This window comes from Bos indicus, chromosome 3 (assembly GCF_029378745.1).
Source record: "Bos indicus isolate NIAB-ARS_2022 breed Sahiwal x Tharparkar chromosome 3, NIAB-ARS_B.indTharparkar_mat_pri_1.0, whole genome shotgun sequence".
In the NCBI taxonomy this organism is placed as follows: Eukaryota; Metazoa; Chordata; class Mammalia; order Artiodactyla; family Bovidae; genus Bos; species Bos indicus.
The window spans coordinates 87,721,551-87,739,804 of NC_091762.1; the positions used below are offsets into that span (position 1 = coordinate 87,721,551).

Consider the following 18,254-nt stretch of genomic DNA (forward strand, 5'->3'; position numbering starts at 1 on the left):
CAGAATGCCAGTTTCTTGTGGGTAAGAAACTGACCCCCACATGTTTCTGCTTTCTCTGCCTGTAAAGGCAGAATAATACATATCCACCTACCCGCCTCAGGAATTGCTAGAAAATTAATGGGGTAGAAACCTGACTGGCTTTCATGTGTTAAACAACACCCTGAACCACTGCTGGTGTTCTTTAAATGCTGAGCATATAAAATGTGCTCTGACTGGAGGAGCCGGGAATAATTATAGCTTGCTAATCATTGTTAATTTTACCACAGATTTGAAATCCTGAACTTTCTCAATGATTCAAAAAAGAGATGGCAACACTTGCATCCCATCCCAGTAGCCACACAGAAGCAGACAAGTAATTTCTCACAAGCTCCATTCGTTATTTGCAGTGGTTCAGCTACTTACATGAGGCATAGTGAAAGAAAAGCAATAATTTGTTCTCTTAGAATCAAATTATACAAGGAACTCCTTATAGTCTTGCTGGTTCTTTGAAAGAATGTGTTCCTTTTCATCTCCCTATATTGACTACGTGCATAAATATTCCCAGTTTGTGGTGTTTGAAGAAGAGGGGGGGAAAGTGTTTAACAGAACTTCTAATATCCTGGCCACCAGGACACTTGGGTTTTAACTGTGATATGGTAACAGACCTGTTTCTAAATCTTCCTTCAGATTCGGCACCACTATTTCCATAAGCACTTACTTAAGGTCTCAGAACAGCCAGGCAGAGTTGCAAAGGCATCTCCAAGGAATCTGAGGAAACTGTTGGCCCGGTGACTTTAAATTCTCTAAGCCTCACCTACACCACCTATGGAATGGGTCTGATAGACAGTGAATACCTGTCAGGACCTGACGTGAGGATGAGATAATGTTTGTGTACTGTAAACTATATGCTGCTGCTAAGTCGCTTCAGTCGTGTCCAACTCTGTGCGACCCCATAGACGGCAGCCCACCAGGCTCCCCCGTCCCTGGGATTCTCCAGGCAAGAACACTGGAGTGGATTGCAAACTATATAAATCCATGCTATTAAGGCAACTGTAAGACTTAATGGGGTTCGATCCCTGGGTGGGGAAGAACCCATGGAGGAGGGCATGGCAACCCACTCCAGTATTCTTGCCTGGAGAATCCCATGGACAGAGGAGCTTGGTGGGCTTCAGTCTACAGAGTTGCAAAGAGTAGGACGCGACTGAAGTGACTTAGCACGAAAGCAAGGGACTGAGAAAAGAAGTGAGGAAGTGAAAGAACTTAAAGGAGGGACAAGGGCTGGAACAAAACCTGACAGTCCCACGCCATCCTTCTCAATACAATTTCTGAGAACTCCAGCCCCGGAGAGCAGCCTGGACGCCCAAGGTTCTGGGCTGGAGGCCGCGCCTAGGGCGGGTCCCTTCTCGGGTGGGGCCGCGCGGGCCGGGGGCAGTACTCCGCTCCCCCCTCATCCACCACCCCCGCCCTCAGCCAAGTATCGGTTTTCCTTTCCCAGGCTTTCGGTCCAGAGGAGACGGGACAGCCTCCGCCTCCCTGATCCTATCACGGGAGGCGCAGGCCCGGCTGAGCCTTTAGTGAGAAGGGGACGAGAGCCCGGGAAGGGGCGGGCGGGGTATCTGTCACCCAAATACCAGCGGGTGAGTCGGCGGCCAAACCAGCCCGGCAGGTCCGGCGAAGTATAAGAGCTGGAGGGAGCGGCCGGCGGCAGACGCCTGGATACCGTCCCACACGCCGGAGCCGGAGCCCTGCGGAGTCTCCAGTCCTCGCCAGCCCGCGCCGGGTTCTCGCTCCTCCGCCCCACCATGGCCCGGGGCCCGGGCCTCGCGCTGCTGTCGCCGTGGCTCCTGATGCTGGCGGCGGTGATCGGCCACGCGGCCGCGCAGAACCAGTGCGTGTGTCCCACCAACAAGATGACCGTGTGCGACGAGCGCGACCCGAGCGGCCGCTGCCAGTGCCGCGTGCTCGGCTCGAACCAGGCGGTCAACTGTTCCACGCTCACGTCCAAGTGCCTGCTGCTCAAGGCGCGCATGAGCGCCTCCCACAGCGGCCGCGCTCTGGTGCGGCCGAGCGAGCACGCGATCGTGGACAACGACGGCCTGTACGACCCGGACTGCGACCAGCAGGGGCGCTTCAAGGCGCGCCAGTGCAACCAGACGTCGGTGTGCTGGTGCGTGAACTCGGTGGGCGTGCGCCGCACCGACAAGGGCGACCTGAGCCTGAAGTGCGACGAGGTGGTGCGCACCTACCACATCCTTATTGACCTGCGCCACCGCCCGGACGCCCCCGCCTTCAACCACTCGGACCTGGACGCTGAGCTGCGGCAGCTCTTCCAGCAGCGCTATCTGCTGCAGCCCAAGTTCGTGAGTGCTGTGCACTACGAGCACCCTACCATCCAGATCGAGCTGCGCCAGAACTCGTCGCAGAAGGTCGCCGGCGAGGTGGACATCGGCGACGCCGCGTACTACTTCGAGAGGGACGTCAAGGGCGAGTCGCTGTTCCTAGGCCCCCGCGACCTCAACTTGCGCGTGGGCGGACAGCCCCTGGTCCTGGAGCAGATGCTCATCTACTACCTGGACGAGAAGCCCCCCCAGTTCTCCATGAAGCGCCTCACCAGCGGCCTCATCGCCGTCGTCGTGGTGGTCGTGGTGGCGGTGGTCGCCGGCGCGGCCGTCCTGGTGATCACCAATCGCAGAAAGTCGGGAAAGTACAAGAAGGTGGAGATCAAGGAACTGGGGGAGATAAGACAGAAACCGAGCTTGTAGGTACCGGCGGGGCTGGGGTGGGGTAGGGTATCGTATTTCAGCAAGTTTCCAGACCCAAGTGAGTCAGTCACCTTCTTGATTCTTGGCCCCCCGCAGGAGACATTTCTCCTCTCACATTCCTGCCTCTCCCCACCGCCACCATATTTAATAGATCCTGTTCTCAGGGTTACCTCGCTTTCTGACTTCTGTCCTGAAGAAAGCATTTCTAAAATTCCTTCCCTTTCGGTCCAACCAGAAACCTGACTCCAAGAGTTAAGGGAAGTTTGGCATAGGGTTATGTATAAGAATCAAGTGTCTGTATGACAACCCAGCCTGGTTTACAAATGCGGAAATCCATGCTGAAGGCTTAAACGCTTTTAGCTGGGAAACAGCTGCTGTCTTGGGTTTAAGTTATTTCATTAGCTCCACTTGTCTCGTGGCCTTCCTGATGAGGAGTTCGCTAATTGGGCCCATGCTGTATCTTCATTTCCCATCGTTTGTATTACTGACCACACATGCTTGTCACCGGGAAGGAAGCCTGTCTGAGCTGCCTGCACATTTTAGATGTCTTTATTTGAGGGCAGACTTTGGCCCAGAAACTCAGCATCTGTTCCTCAACTTGCCCTTATTACAGCTGATACTAGTAATGTTTCTTTTGTAAAATGTTTGTACATAGGTTGTCTTTGATAATGCTGTTGTGATTTTTTTTTAAACATGAATTTAATAAAATATGGAAAAGGCACAAACCAAAAGATGGAATTTGTGAAAACTTGCTCCAGATTTAATATGATTTGGGACTGCTCTAATTTCCTATGACTCAGATTTCTTATTTCAAATTCTAACACTTCTTAGCAGGATGGGCCTTTTCCCATAGCCACTCTGGTGTTTCTGAGATCCCTGAGCTGGCAAGTGTAAACACAGGTGTTTCTAAATAAGGTTGTTTAGAAACCCACTGCTTGAGGGTAGGTCTGAGGGAACCGCCTAGAACCAGCCAGTGTTGTCAGGAAAGGGGACCAGCCTAAGGTTATCACCAAATGAGAATTCTCCCCTGGAGAAGAAAACTCTACCTTTGTCTCTGAGTTAAATGACTTTCGCACATGGGCACAGCCAGTCTGTAGCGGGCTCCTGCTCTGGCTGTGTGTGCGCATGCGCCCACGTAGTCTGTTTTCTTAAGATTTTACTAGTAAGGTGCTTTAAAAACGTACTACGTTTTAGCTGCAAAAACTCTTGTCTCACATTTATCTTCTTGTTTTTACTCATTCACGCTTATTTATGTGAAGCAGGGTGTGTTAGAAGGTCACGGTGGGGTAGCCTAGTGGTAAACAAGTTACTGCAGTTCTGGGAGTTGCTGCAACCACGGGCATGTACGAGGATGGAGCGGTACATCCAACCCCAGATAGCTAGGTCCAGGACCTCAGTTTCTTCCCCAGAATACATCTCACATTCCTCCTCTGACTTGCACTCTGGTCTATGCCTGCCCCTCAGGAATGAAGCACCAGTAAGATTTGGCGTGAGAGAGCTCTAAGCTGCTGCCTGGGCAGCTTGGCGCGGTGACAGGTGTGTGTTGAAAGAATGATACCTTATGGTCCCCAGAGTCTCTTCAGCCTGCAAGCACTCCTGCTAAGGGAAGGCTTCAAACATCCTTTCAGGTGAAAATAAGGCTTAAAAAGCGGAGAAGGCTGATGTAGGCTGGCTGTGGAAAGGACAGCTGACGTGCCTGAGGTTAGAATGAGAACCTTAACAACGAGTGAAACAACTCTCAGGCCACCTTCCAACCCCTCACCCACCCTCCGCACCCCCACTCCCCCCGTCACTGAAATACCTTAGCTAAAGAGACCTTGGCAATCACTTCTATCCTAACCTCTCATCTTACGGATGAAAGGGTGAGTGACTTCTCAAGATTAATGTTTCTGTGACCCAGCTGAAACTAGACAGATTCTTGATTCCTCATCCAGTATTCTTTTCACTGCATCACACTGCCATTGTTTCGAGAGTCACTTCAGAAAACTATCACTTGACTGCCCAGAAAGTAAACAGATTAAGGACTGAGTGGGCGGCTGAACAAAGGAAAAAGTTCTGAGCAACCCCATTCTTCATCAGAATGTGGCTTTTGAATAATTTCTGAATGTCTGCATTAATTCTGGGCTGAGTCATTGATTGCACTTTGTTTACAGTTTGTAAAGCACTTTCGCTTGTATCATCTCTGAGGCGCTGGGTTACTGACAATCAAGTGTTGACAAACCTGGGTTCAAATCCTGCTTTACTGGGCAATAAGTCACTTAACTCTCCACTTTCCTCATCTGCTGAAAACTACAAATCTCTATTATAAAAATTAAATGAAGGTAATTGATAGGAGTGCCTAGAACTTGGTGTTCAGTTTTTCCCTCTCTTATAGATTAGGTCCCCCGTAGCTCAGTTGGTAAAGATTCTGCCTACAAACGATTCCTGGGTTGGGAAGATACCCTGGAGAAGGAAATGGCAACCCACTCCAGTATTCTTGCCTGGAGAATCCCACTGACAGAGGAGCCTGTCAGGCTACAGTCCATGGGGTCACAAGAGTCGGGCACAACTTAGGACTAAATCACGATGGATTATGTTCATTTCACATGTCAGAAAACAGGTCCACAGAGGCTGAGGCTGAGTGACTCATGATCACACATCCTCCATGTGCCAAAGCCAGAATGTAGAACCCTTGTTTTAGCTTTCTAGCCCAGGTTTCTACCCCAGGCACCAAGCAGGTTCCATGCCTGTGTGCTCAGTCGCTAAGTCATGTCTGACTCTTGGCGATCCCATGGACCACAGCCCGCCAGGCTCTTCTGTCCATGGGATTTTCCAGGCAAGAATACCAGAGTGGGTCGCCATTTCCTCCTCCAGGGGATCTTCCCCACCCAGGGATCGAAGCCAAGTCTCCTGTGTCTCCTGCATTGCAGGTGGATTCTCTACCCACTAAGCCACTTGGGAAGCTCCAGCAGGTTGAGACATCTTTCCTATTCACTTCTTCCAAGGAAGAGCTCCTCATACTCTGTTCTGTACTCAGCTCACTTCTGTCAGTCACAGAACTATACTATCCAGAATTGGCTCTCTCCAGGGGTTTAGCCACCACCAGATTCCTCCTTCCCACCCCCCTACCCCAACTTAACATTTACTATTTTGAGCTCTGGCCTGGGGCTGCTTTTGACAGGAATGTGAAGAGCAGGTATGATTCACCTTGCAGGTCACAACTTGTCTTCTGAGCCCTGCAGGAGGTTTCATTTGATTTCCTTGTTTTGGTCACCAGGGCTGTCTCCACTCTCGCTATTTCCTTAATTGGAGCAGTTTTTTTGGACCCACCTCATGGCTTGTGAGATCTTAGCTCCCCAACCAAGGATTGAACCCATGCCCTCAGCAGTGAGAGCATGGAGTCCTAACCACCTGTACCACCTGGAAATTCCAAGAGCAATTATTTAAATCACATACTTTTTACCTGCTTACGTACTTTTGGCGTCACCGTTTTTCGAATAGAATCACAACGTCAGAGCTGGAAAGAGGATCATTTAGTCCAAGAGTGCATTTTCTGGATGAAGAAACTGAGGCCCAGAGAGGAGAATGGGTTTAACCAAGTCTTGCAGATAGTGGCTGAGCTACTCTATAGCTCCAATACCCTGACTTCTGTCTTGGCTAATGTCTGTTCCACTTGTCTCCCTAGTCTCCTCTTCATTTTCACTCTATCATTTCTGTTCTTAAATTGTGCGTTTCCTTTAGTTTCTTAATATCACTTAAATGGGAGCGATACTTTGGTCGAGTGTAAAATGTGTGGATTTTGAATTTACCTGGCCTTTCAGACCTCTTTTTTTCTTGTTTGTAAAACAAATGAGTCTTGTCTATTATGCTTGGTTTTAAAGATTAGACATAAGAAAAGATTGAGTACATATTTAGTAAATGATCAGTCTTGATAGAATGACAGCAAGACCCCTCAAGATCCAAATAACTAACTAGTCACGGTTGAACTCTCTCCAATGCAATGCAAACAGCACTTTCAGCCTGCTTCCCTAAAGGGACTTCTCTGTCCATAGGCGTTTGCTCTTAGGGAGATGAGAGCAAACTTTGAGGTTACCTGTTTATAGAGGTGAAGTCACAGTCTGCCTGGTTTGTATGAAAGGGCTGCCAAAGCTGAGTGAGATACCTTCAACTCTGATGTGAGAAAGAAATAAATGCTTTTGTTTTTAAATTATGTCATTGTTGGGTCTCTGTAAGAGTCTTTTATTTTAGCATAATCTTTTACCCAAACAAGTATTGGTGGCCATATTATTATTCCTGTAACAGACAAAGGAAAAAAAAAAAAGACACTGAAAGTTAAATTACTTGCCTGTAGTCACACATCTAATAAGTGGCATATCTGAGTTTAGAGCCCTGGCAATGCTGCTGCTGCTAAGTCGTTTCAGTCGTGTCTGACTCCTAGCGACCCCATTGATGGCAGCCCACCAGGCTCCCCTGTCCCTGGGATTCTCCAGGCAAGAATACTGGAGTGGGTTGCCATTTCCTTCTCCAATTCATGAAAGTGAAACGTGAATGTGAAGTCGCTCAGTCATGTCCGACTCCTAGCGACCCCATGGACTGCAGCCTACCAGGCTTCTCCGTCCATGGGATTTTCCAGGCAACAGTACTGGAGTGGGTTGCCATTGCCTTCTCCCAGAGCCCAGGCACATTGGCTCTTAAACCCAGATTCTTAACCAATGTATTATACTGTCTCCTAGGGTTTATAAATTTGCTAGCCAGAGTATACTAGCTTCTGTTACAACATATTACTGCAAATCTAGTGGGTTAAACAGTACACATTTATACATAGTTATTACCTTACAGTTCTCTAGATAAGAAGGCTAGAAAAGACACTGGTTTCATTAGGCTAAAATCAAGATATCTGCATGTTGCATTCCTTTCTGAGGGTGCCAGGGGAGATTTTGTTTCCTGCTCATTCAGTTTATTGGCAGGATTCAGTTCCTTTTCAGTTATGGGACCTAGATGTTTGATTTCTTCTCACAGGCTGTAAACGAAGTGCTTTCCCCAGTTTGTAGTGGCAGCCTATGTTTCTTACCTCATGCCCCACTTTCTTCATTTTCAAAACCAGTGATGGCAAGTAGAAACTTCACACTGAATCTTTCTCCATTGTCCCATCTTTTTACGAAAAGTGTCTCACTTGTGAGGACCCACGTGATTAGGTTGGGTCACCCACATAGTCCAGGATAAGATTATCTTCCCTCAAGGCCTCTAACTTTAATCATATCTGCAAAGTCCCTTTTGCCATTAATGTAACATATCCACAAATCCTGGGAATTAATTTGTAGGCACCTTGACTGGGGAGGGCATTATTCTGTCTACCCCTCAGAGAATGCCCTGTTCCCCACAAATCCATGCTCTTAACCATTATACTCTACTGCCTCTGTAAAATTTCAGGCCTGAGTGCAATTCTGTATTTTGTGATAAAAGAGCTCTTTCCCCCATGACCCTCTGCTTTGTCCCTTTTTGAACAAAGCCTTCACAAGGAGCAAAATGAACTCTTGGGAGAATTATTCCTGTATCACACATGGGGTCATGCAAGATGCCTAGCTCTGAATAGGCTCTCAAGAAATGTGTGTTGAAATGAAACCATACCAACTACTGGCATTTACTGAACATGTATAATGTGCCAGACACTGTCCTACAACTTTACAATGGATTATCTCATCCATTTCACAACAATCCCATGAACAGAAGATATGTTCTGTTGTTCCTGCTGAGGAAACCAAGGTATTAATAAGTGACTTGCCAGAAATCACATTGCTGGTAAGGAATACAGCTAGAATGTAAATCCAGGGCTACCTTCCCCAGAGTCTGTGCTTCTATCACCACGCTCTACAATACCACAGGGTAAAGAACCATGTTCCGTGCCAAAAAGAGATGATGCAAGTTGAGAAGCTTATTCTCAGGGACCCAGAGGGAATCCCCTGAAGGACCACTTAGGAATGTAACACATTTCTTTTACAATCAACAGCATACCCTGATGGGCATCTTCCAGTTGTAATTTCCCTCCTGGAGCCATTCTCTGTCATTGCTAAACACCATCGGCGGTATCGTTACTGCTCTGTATGATGAACTCTAGGAAGGAATTACTGGAAAGGTGGGGATACATAAAGGGTTCTAGTTTCATTCAGCGTTAGGAATTCCACTGAGCTCAGGAGAACTGTGTCCCCTGATTCCACAGTAAGCTAAGATATCCTCAATGTCAGTGGAAACTCTCAGGTCCATGCTATACCAGGAGGGGATGGAGGGGAAGAGAAATGTCCCAGAGCAGCAGTGTGAACACTCAGCTTACCAACATATCATGTCTTCTTGGACAGACAGGGCCAAGAGTCTCTTGACTAGATCAGTTTAACATTTCAGTAGCCTTAGGTCCTCGTGGCTCCCACTCTGGAGCATCGCAGCCCCTTTGGGGTCCCACTACTCTCAACTCACTGGTTGGTTGGTACTGTTGGAGGAAATGTTCCGATCACCCAAACATTTTGATGGGAAGCACATTATCACGTGCTATCGAAACACAGCTTGATACAGAAGGTGTCAGTTCAACTAGGTCAGCAAGGAAGCTTGATGTCTTGGTTCTCTCTTTTTAGCCATGTGATCTTGAATCTGGTAGTTTACCTCCCTGGTCCTCACATTTACATCGTCTAATGGATCTAATAATATCCAGTCACTCTGGTTCATAGCACTCTTGTCTTCTAATCTCACCTCAATGGGACTAAGGTAAGTGTGACCAAGAGGCTAAGTTTGGCCAGTACTAGCCAAACTAGTACTAGGGAAGAGGTCTTGAGTAACTGTAAGTGTTACCTGGACGCCCTCCCAAATTGGACGACCTATGTCCTTAAGGATTCTGAAGTTTTATCATTCACTCATTCTCTCAAATTTTTTTTTGTCTTATTTTATGCCAGATATTGTACTAGCTTTTGGAGTGTTTGATGCACTGAATAGACATGGTTTCTCTGGTGTTTGTTTTTTGCTTGACTGGCAACCCTTCTCAATGAGGAGACACACCCATTATTATGTGAGTCTTGGTGAGAGGCTCGGTGGTCCTGCTCCTGGCTGATGGAATATGCGTGTGTGACCTGGCTTAGTCAACTGAACTCTCCTGCCTGGGACATTGATCTAGAGGACAGGAAGCCATCCATCAGCCATCCATCACCTGATAAATTAGTCCCAGCAGCGTTAACTTTGCCAACTGTACAACCGCTTTATAGATGTCAACTGTCCAGTAGCAGCATACCAGTGGGCCATGCTGATTAGACTGTCCCATTGCTTGCTTCTGGCCGTATTCCTACTGCCCAGCCAACCTACTTCCTGACCATTTTCTGAATCTGGTTCTCCAGTCTTCCCACTGATTCTGTATATTTACCCCAAATCCTCCAATAAATTACTTTTATGCTTGAGTTTAGCCAGAATCAGTTTCTGTTGTTTACAACCAACAATCCAACTGGTAGAGTCCCTGACTTTGTATAACTGAAAGTCCAGAGGCCAAGACAGTCTTTAAGTATATGATCATAAAGGTAAGGGCACAATTGAAAAATGAGATAAGTGCTCTGAAGACAAACAGCACATATGGAAGTTCTGACTCTGCCTTAGAGGGAGTCACATCCTTAAGGAATTGATGCTTGATCTAAGAGTATGGGTAGATGTTATTTATGCAGGGAAGGAAGGATTTTAGCAAAGGAAAGTAGCAGGTGGGAAGGTCCTGAAGCAGAGGGAATATGGCTTATCTGAGAACCTCAGAGTAGACCGGCACCCTAGAATGTAGATAGCAAGGAGAAGGGTGGTGCTGCTTGAGGCTGGAGAAGTGGGCTGGGGACAGACTTGTTTAGTGGCTCACTTGTATCCAACTCTTCTGCAACCCCTTGGGCTATAGCCCACCAGCTCCTCTGTCCAGGGGATTTCCCAGGCAAGAATACTGGAGTGGGTTGCCATTTCCTTCTCCAGGGGCTCTTCCTGACCCGGGGATGGAACTCATTCTCCTGCATTGGGCAGCAGATTCTTCACCACTGAGGGAAGCTCCAAGGACACACTAAGAAAAGCCTTTCAAGTGAATATTTTGAACTTTGTGCAAATTAGTATAGGGCATGCCTCTGTACAGATAAGCAGAAACGGGCCTCCTGTCTAGTTGGACTTGTAGTGAAGGGCTTGACAAATGGGTGAGTGGGGACCTTTGTATGAAGAAAAAGGGGCTCCCTTCTCCCTACTGACACCACCTTATCCCAACCCCATTCAAGAGTAGCAATTTTACAATATATTGTTGTTCAGTTGCTCAGGCGTGTCTCTTTGCAACCCCATGGAATGCAGCATGCCAGGCTTCCCTGTCCTTCACCATCTCCCAGAGTTTGCTCAAACTCATGTCCATTAAGTCAGTGGTACCATCCAACCATCTTATCCTCTGTCATCTCCTTTTCCTCCTGCTTTCAATCTTTTCCAGCATCAGGGTCTTTTCCAAGGAGTTGGCTCTTCTCATCAGGTGGCCAAAGAATTAGAGCTTCAGCTTCAGCATCAGTTCCTCCAGCGAATATTCAGGATTGATTTCCTTTAGGATGGACTGGTTTGTTCTCCGTGCTGTCCAAGGAACTCTCAAGAGTCTTCTCCAACACCACAGTTCAAAAGCATCGGTTCTTCATCACTCAGCTCTCTTTATGGTCCAACTCTCACAGCCATACATGACTACTGGAAAAACCATAGCTTTGACTAGGCAGACCTTTGTTGGCAAAGTAATGTCTCTGCTTTTTAATACACTGTCTAGATTTGTCATAGCTTTTCTTTCAAGGAGGAAGAGTTTTTAAATTTCATGACTGCAGTCCCTGTCCACAGTGATTTTGGAGCCCAGAAAACAGTCTGTCACAGTTTCCCCATCTATTTGCCATGAAGTGAAGGGACTGGATGCCATGGTCTTCATTTTTTGAATGTTGAGTTTTAAGCCAGGTTTTTCACTTTCCTCTTTCACCTTCATCAAGAGACTCTTTAGTTCCTTCTTTGCTTTCTGCCATAACGGTGGTGTCATCTGCATATCTGAGGTTTACAATATATACAAACATCAAATCATTATGTTGTATACCTGAAACCAACAGAAGATAGAAAAGCCCAGAAAGTAAACATACATTTCAAACAAAAATAAGTAGGGTTCCATGAAAGTTTTGTTTCTACTGTATTTATGTGTATAGGTGGGTAGGAGAGTTGGCTGACAATGTAAATTGTATTTTGTCTTGTGGATTTCTTGTTCAAAAGAGTCTAAATCCTTTGATATAAAGCTTCTTAAATTCCTGTGCAAAGTGACACATGAGCTGCATTAGTAACACAGGACCATGTAGTTCATAATGTATTCAATAAGCAATTCATTTAGTGAAAAAAAAAATAAGTGTAGTAAAAATCATTGAACATGGAGAAGGAAACAGCAACCCACTCCAGTATTCATGCCTGGAAAATCCCATGGACCAAGGAGCCTGGTGGGCTACAGTCCGTGGGGTCGCAAAGAGTCGGACACGACTGAGCGACTTCTGTGTTTTTGAAGCTCAAAGGGATATGGGCCACTGAAAAGGATATAAACCAGGGCAGAATTTCTTAAAGAAGTAACAGATTAGTTAGTTACAACATCAAGATAAATGGAATTGAAAGAGAGATGCTACCAAGAGAGTTGGGCAGTACTGCTTAAATAATGCTCAAGAGTTTCTATTCTTAAATTGTTTCCTCTTGAGAGAAGATGAGCAGCACTGGGCCCACTCACCTCTGCCTTTTTTTTGTTCCCCACTTTGGTTATGTGTTGTTACTTTCAGAATTGCACTTTTTTCACCTTGTCATAGTAGCTGCCAAAGTGTGTTTTTATAAACATGGGGTTCTAGAGCACTGGCTTCCTGGGGCAGAGGAAAGAAAGAAATACGTGTTGTACAAAATCAGTACGTTCATATGTTTAATAAAATAGTTCTGTTATTGAAAAAAAATAAAAATAAAAATCATTGAACATACATATATATGTGTACACACACACACACACACACACGTTTACACAGATGTGACATGGGCTGCCGTCCATGGGGTCGCACAGAATTGGACACGACTGAAGCGACTTAGCAGCAGTAAACATAATCCAATTTTGGGAAAAAAAATCACTCTGGCTGGAGTCTGGAGAATAGACTGAAAAGGAACAAGAGTAGAGGCAGGGAAACAGGAGAAGACCAGATTCTCAGGTGAGAGATAAAGGTAGTTTAGACTGAGAACAAGTGTAGAGGATAGTGATGGTGATGGAGAGGAATTAGTGTATTGGAGGGATACCCAGGTCACAAAATCAGTAGGAGTTGGGGCTGGAGTCCACCTGGTGGTGAGGAAGTGGGAGGTGTCAACAACAGTTCTCTGGTTTCAGGCTTTCATGACTGGTTGGGGATACCATTACCCACGATAGAGGACTCAGGAAAGAGAATGTGTTTGGTGGGAGGAAAATAATGTGTGCTATTGGATATGTTGAGTTCAGTTAGGAGTTGGATACAGATGTCTGACATATTATGTATGGGCAGCAGATGGGGATTTGGGAGAAGCTGGCATATAGGTTTTGGGAAGCACTAGTATGTAGGTACGGAGAAGGCAATGGCACCCCACTCCAGTACTCTTGCCTGGAAAATCCCATGGATGGAGGAGCCTGGTGGGCTTCCGTCTATGGGGTCGCACAGAGTCGGACACAACTGAAGAGACTTAGCAGCAGCAGCAGTATGTAGGTAGGACAAAAATCTATAATCACAGATGTAAGTGGCTAGAGGAAAGCGATAAATGGAAAAGGGGAGAGAACTAGTTCCAGGCCTCTGAAGACTTCAGCGCTTCAGGACATGAAAGAGGAGGATGAGCTGGCAAAGGAACCAAGAATGGTCAAAACCAGGCATTGAGATAAAAGGACCAGCCCAGTTTGGCCTCAGGAGATGAGACTGAGTCAGAAAGTGGTGGCTACTGAACAGATGGTTGAGGGGAGCATTGGTGGGAGCAAAAGCCCAGATCAAGAGAGCCTGAGTGTCTGACACTTACAGATTTTGTCCACCAGCTGCCTGGTCTTTGGGGACAGCTATATGGGGAAAAGGAGAGGTTTTGAGTAGACAGTTCAAGAGACTAATCTGTGAGCTGCTTGGAGGGACCCAGGAGGCTGAGATTGCCAAATGCAGCTTCTGGTAAAGTTCCTTTTCAGCATATGATCTTGGACCAAATCGCTTAAACTTCCTGAGCGTCATTTCCTTACTTGTAGAAGGGCTTCCCAGGTGGCTCAATGGTAAAGAATCCTCCTGTAATGCAGGAGACCTGGGTTTGATCCCTGGGTTGGGAAGATCCTCTGGAGAAGGGAAAGGCAACCCACCCTAGTATCCTGGCCTGGAGAATTCCACGGACTGTATAGTCCATGAGGTCACAAAGAGTCAGACATGACTGAGCGACTTTGACTTCACTTCACCCCTTGGCCTTGGCGTAGCACATACACAGAATAACTTTACAAGATGGCCTGTTTTCAGTAAAAAAAAAAAAAAAAAAAAAGACAAAGGTCACAAATAGACAATTCTGGAAGAGAAACTAGAAATGATAATAAACATGTTTTAAAAATATTGCTAGGACTTCACTGGTGATGAAGATAAAATGGAGGAAGTCCTGTTCAGGTTTCAGAAGCAGGAGAGCAGAACTTTGAACTTGCTTCTGACCTGCTTGGACACAGCCCAGATTCTGTGCCTGCCCGCAAGCACAGCTAGCCAGGCGACACTTTAGATAAGAGAGAAATGGAGTGTGTCTTGGAATTCTTGAGCCCCTGGAGGCCTAGCCAACCCCCCAGGATCTAGTGAAATCCTATGACTTAAAAGGTGAAAAAAACAGCATTGTAAAAATGTTACAGGAAAACCAGAGCTGCATTTTTGCACGCAAGATCCTTGGGTCAGGAAGATTCCCTGGAGAAGGGCATGGCAACCCACTCCAGTATTCTTGCCTAGAAAATCCTATGGATAGAGGAGCCTGGCAGGCTATAGTTCATGAGGTCACAGAGTCGGACACGACTGAAGTGACTTAGCATGCATGCACAAAGGTTTACATATAAGACATGTTCCCTGCAGCAATTTTATAATAACAAAAAGCTGAAAATAATCGAAATATCCAACAACAAAGGGACGGTTATACACATCCACAACTCTGAGATCCAATGTGTTTCAGAATCTTTGAATTTTCAAAAAATAATTTTGTGCATATACTATTTAGCATTCTCAATAAGGTCTGGAGCAACATCATCAACACATCCAGATTTCTGCCATGAAACTTACTAATAGCCACACTAATTGGTATAAATAGACCATAAATAGCTATAGGCCACTTCTGGTCATTGGTCATCAAATGAGTTGGCACTAAATTTTCAAAAGTTTTCAGAGCATTCTGAATTTGTGGATAAGGGATTGGGGATCTGTATAAATTATAGTATAATCTTTTAGGACTTTTTAATATGAAGAAATGATTACAATATATTGTTAGCTGAAGGAGCGAGGGAGGGGAGAGAGTACCAAAGTGACACAGTGGCCCCCCTCCACTTTAAAAGAGAAAAATGGGAACAAATTTGTTCATTTAAATGCAAAATTGGCTGTTTTAAATCCAAACTGACCATAGCTGCTTTTGTTTTCCTCTTTTTTCTTTCTGTTTTTAATCTTCAAGAGCAATAGTATAATTTTTATCAGTGTAGAAATCAGCCATTACTTCACTCAGCTTTCTTTGACTAATTTTTCTCTTTTGGCCCCAGTGCCTGGCAATACAGAACTTCTCTGACCAGGAATCAGATCCATGCCCCTTGCAGTGGAAGCACAGAGTCTTAGCCACTGGACCACCAGGGAGGTTCACTGGTTTTCTTTGAACGGTCTGCTGGGGCGGGAGAAAGGGAATCCCTCCATCCCATCTCCTACTTGGTGAAGCAAAGGATAAGGTCAGCTAGTAAAGAATCCACCTGCTATGCAGGAGACCAGGGATTGATCCCTGGGTCTGGAATATTCCCTGGAGAATAGAATGGCAACCCACTCGAGTATTCTTGCCTGAAGAATCTCCTGCACAGAAGAGCCTCGTGGGCTACAATCTATGGGGTTGAAAAGAGTCTGACATGAGTGAGTGACTAAACCCTTGCTCCGAGGACTGGAAAAAGAAACTAAATTGCTTTGCACAAAGAAGTGGGAGGAAATCTGGGGGCATTGAGTGGAAGCAGGGGGGTGAGTGTGGGGGTAGAGAGGGTGGAGAGGTGGGGAGAGGAGATCACTCAGCATGGGGTTGACCCGTGTATTAGTTTCCTGGGGTTGCCATAATTATGCACAATAAATGTAGTGGCTTAAAATAATACAAAGTAAATTTCTCACAGTTGTAGAGGCTAGAAGTCTGAAATCAAGGTGTCAGCTGGGCCGCATTCTCTCCGAAGCCTCTAGTGAAACAGCCTTCCTTGCATTCTCTAGCTTATTGGTTCCTTAGCTTACGGCAGCATAATTCCAGTCTCTGCCTCCTTCCCACACCTGTCTTTCCTCTGCGTGTGCTGTGCCGTGCTCAGCTGTGTCTGACTCCTTGTGAGCCTGTGGACTGTAGCCCACCAGGCTTCTCTGCCCATGGAATTTTCCAGGCAAGAATACAGAAGTGGGGTGCCATTTCCTTCACCAGGGGATCTTCCCCACTCAGGGACTGAACCCACATCTCTCGTGTCTCCTGCGTTGGTGGATGGATTCTTTACCACTGCTGCCACCTGGGAAACCTCTCTTCTGTGTGTGTGTCTGTGTCCAAATTTTTCTCTTCTTATAAGACACCAGGCATTGGATTGGGCTGTGCTGCAATTTAGTATGACTTCATCTTAACTTGATTGCATCTATGAAGAGCTTACTTCCAAATAAGAGAACATGTACAGGTTCAAGGTGGGCATGAATTTTGGGGGGATACTTTCCAACTTCATCCAGACTACTAGTGTGTGATTTGGCTAAGGAATGGAAGTTCTAATATTCCATTTTTAAACGGAATGAATGAATGAATGATAAATATGGAACTGTGATATAAAATTTCTCTTTGTCTTTACCCCCAGATTTTTAGGGTAAGTTGGCTATGCAAGTGTGGAAATCAAGGAAAAGGCATCTCTCTGTTTCTGTGAGATAAGAAGGGGACACACATGAGAAGTGAAATCAGGAATGCTGGAGGGGGGATCCTGAGAAGGTAAGGCCAGGAAAGTCCCTGGGGACAAGAGCCAGGATCTGAACTGATATCTGGTTACAGACATGCAGAGAAATAAAACACAAAGATTCATCAGTGGGGATAATGGGGCTTCTCATTTTCTCCAACCGTACTTCTATGTATATTCCAAATTTTGTATGATGATTATAATTTGTTTCAACAATCAGGGAAAAAAGCAAAAGTTATTTAAAAGAAGCCCATTCAAGGTAATGGATTGTTTAGATTTAAATTCAGATCTTCAGAAAATGCCTAAAGAACTGCAAACTGAGTTCTTCCTTTCTTTAAGTCTCATCAGACAGCTCAGTATTATTAAAGCCGTAATCTTCATCCTCCGTGAGTATAATTATCCTTTTCAAATTATTCCCTTTGATCAGCTTGGGAGTTTTCAAGAAATTATTATGATGATTTTATTAAGAAATCCCTAAGTTAAAGCAATTAGTAGTTTCCATACTAAAAATTAATCAGGACATATTACAGTTGTCCAGTAGCCACACAGACACACAGACACACACATGAAGTAGCTATGACTTATAATTGGTCATAGTCTATTTTACTTTGAAAAACAAATGAAGATTGAAGTTGTGAATGAACAGACAATAATCACCTACTACTTTCATCACTATGCTATAAACTGGAATATAGCAATAAACAGAATTTTTTTCTGTTCTCAAAGGTCTTACATTTCAGCACAGTGGAAGTGTTAGGATTGTTGTTGTTTAGTTGCCAAATCGTGTCTGACTCTGCAGCTCCATGGACTGTAGCCCACCAGGCTCCTCTGTCATGGGATTTCCCAGGCAAGAATACCGGAGTGGGTTGTCATTTCCTTCTCCAGGGGATCTTCCCTACCTAGAGATCAAATCCACCTCTCCTGCACTGGCAGGTGGGCTTTTTACCACTGAGTCACCAGGGGGAGGAGGGGGCAACAGAGAATGAGATGATTGGAGGGCATCACCGACTCAATGGACATGAGAGAGCAAACTCCAGAAGACAGCGAAGGACAGGGAAGTCTGGTGTGCTGCAGCCATGGGGTCGCAAAGAGTTAGACATGACTTAGTGACTGGGCAACAACAACCAGGGAAGCAACCTTAGGATCGGGGAATAAATTAAACAGACAATTACAACGACGTGGTATAAGTGTTATGATAAAGGAGTGCTAGGCTATGAGAACATCCATCTGGTAGAACTGATGTAATCTGGGGTGGAGGAGGGGGAGGTTTAGGGAAGGTCTACTCCAGAAAGTTTGAACTGAGCTCTAAGAATAAATAGGACTTTGTCAGGTATAAGAAGAGAAGGGAAAGCAGATCCATC

General features: G+C 45.7%; 1 protein-coding gene across 1 annotated transcript; it reads left to right on the plus strand.

Annotated features, from left to right (window-relative positions):
• The first annotated feature begins 1,645 nt into the window (after nt 1-1,645).
• TACSTD2 (tumor associated calcium signal transducer 2) lies at nt 1,646-3,510 on the plus strand. The gene has a single exon (XM_019957375.2). It carries the CDS (start codon nt 1,782-1,784, stop codon nt 2,739-2,741), a length of 960 nt encoding a protein of 319 aa, XP_019812934.2. The 5' UTR covers nt 1,646-1,781; the 3' UTR covers nt 2,742-3,510.
• Nucleotides 3,511-18,254: the final 14,744 nt, after the last annotated feature.

What these genes read in the sequence shown, in the direction of transcription:
- TACSTD2 (XM_019957375.2), top strand. Translation starts at nt 1,782, where the DNA reads ATGGCCCGGGGCCCGGGCCTCGCGCTGCTGTCGCCGTGGCTCCTGATG.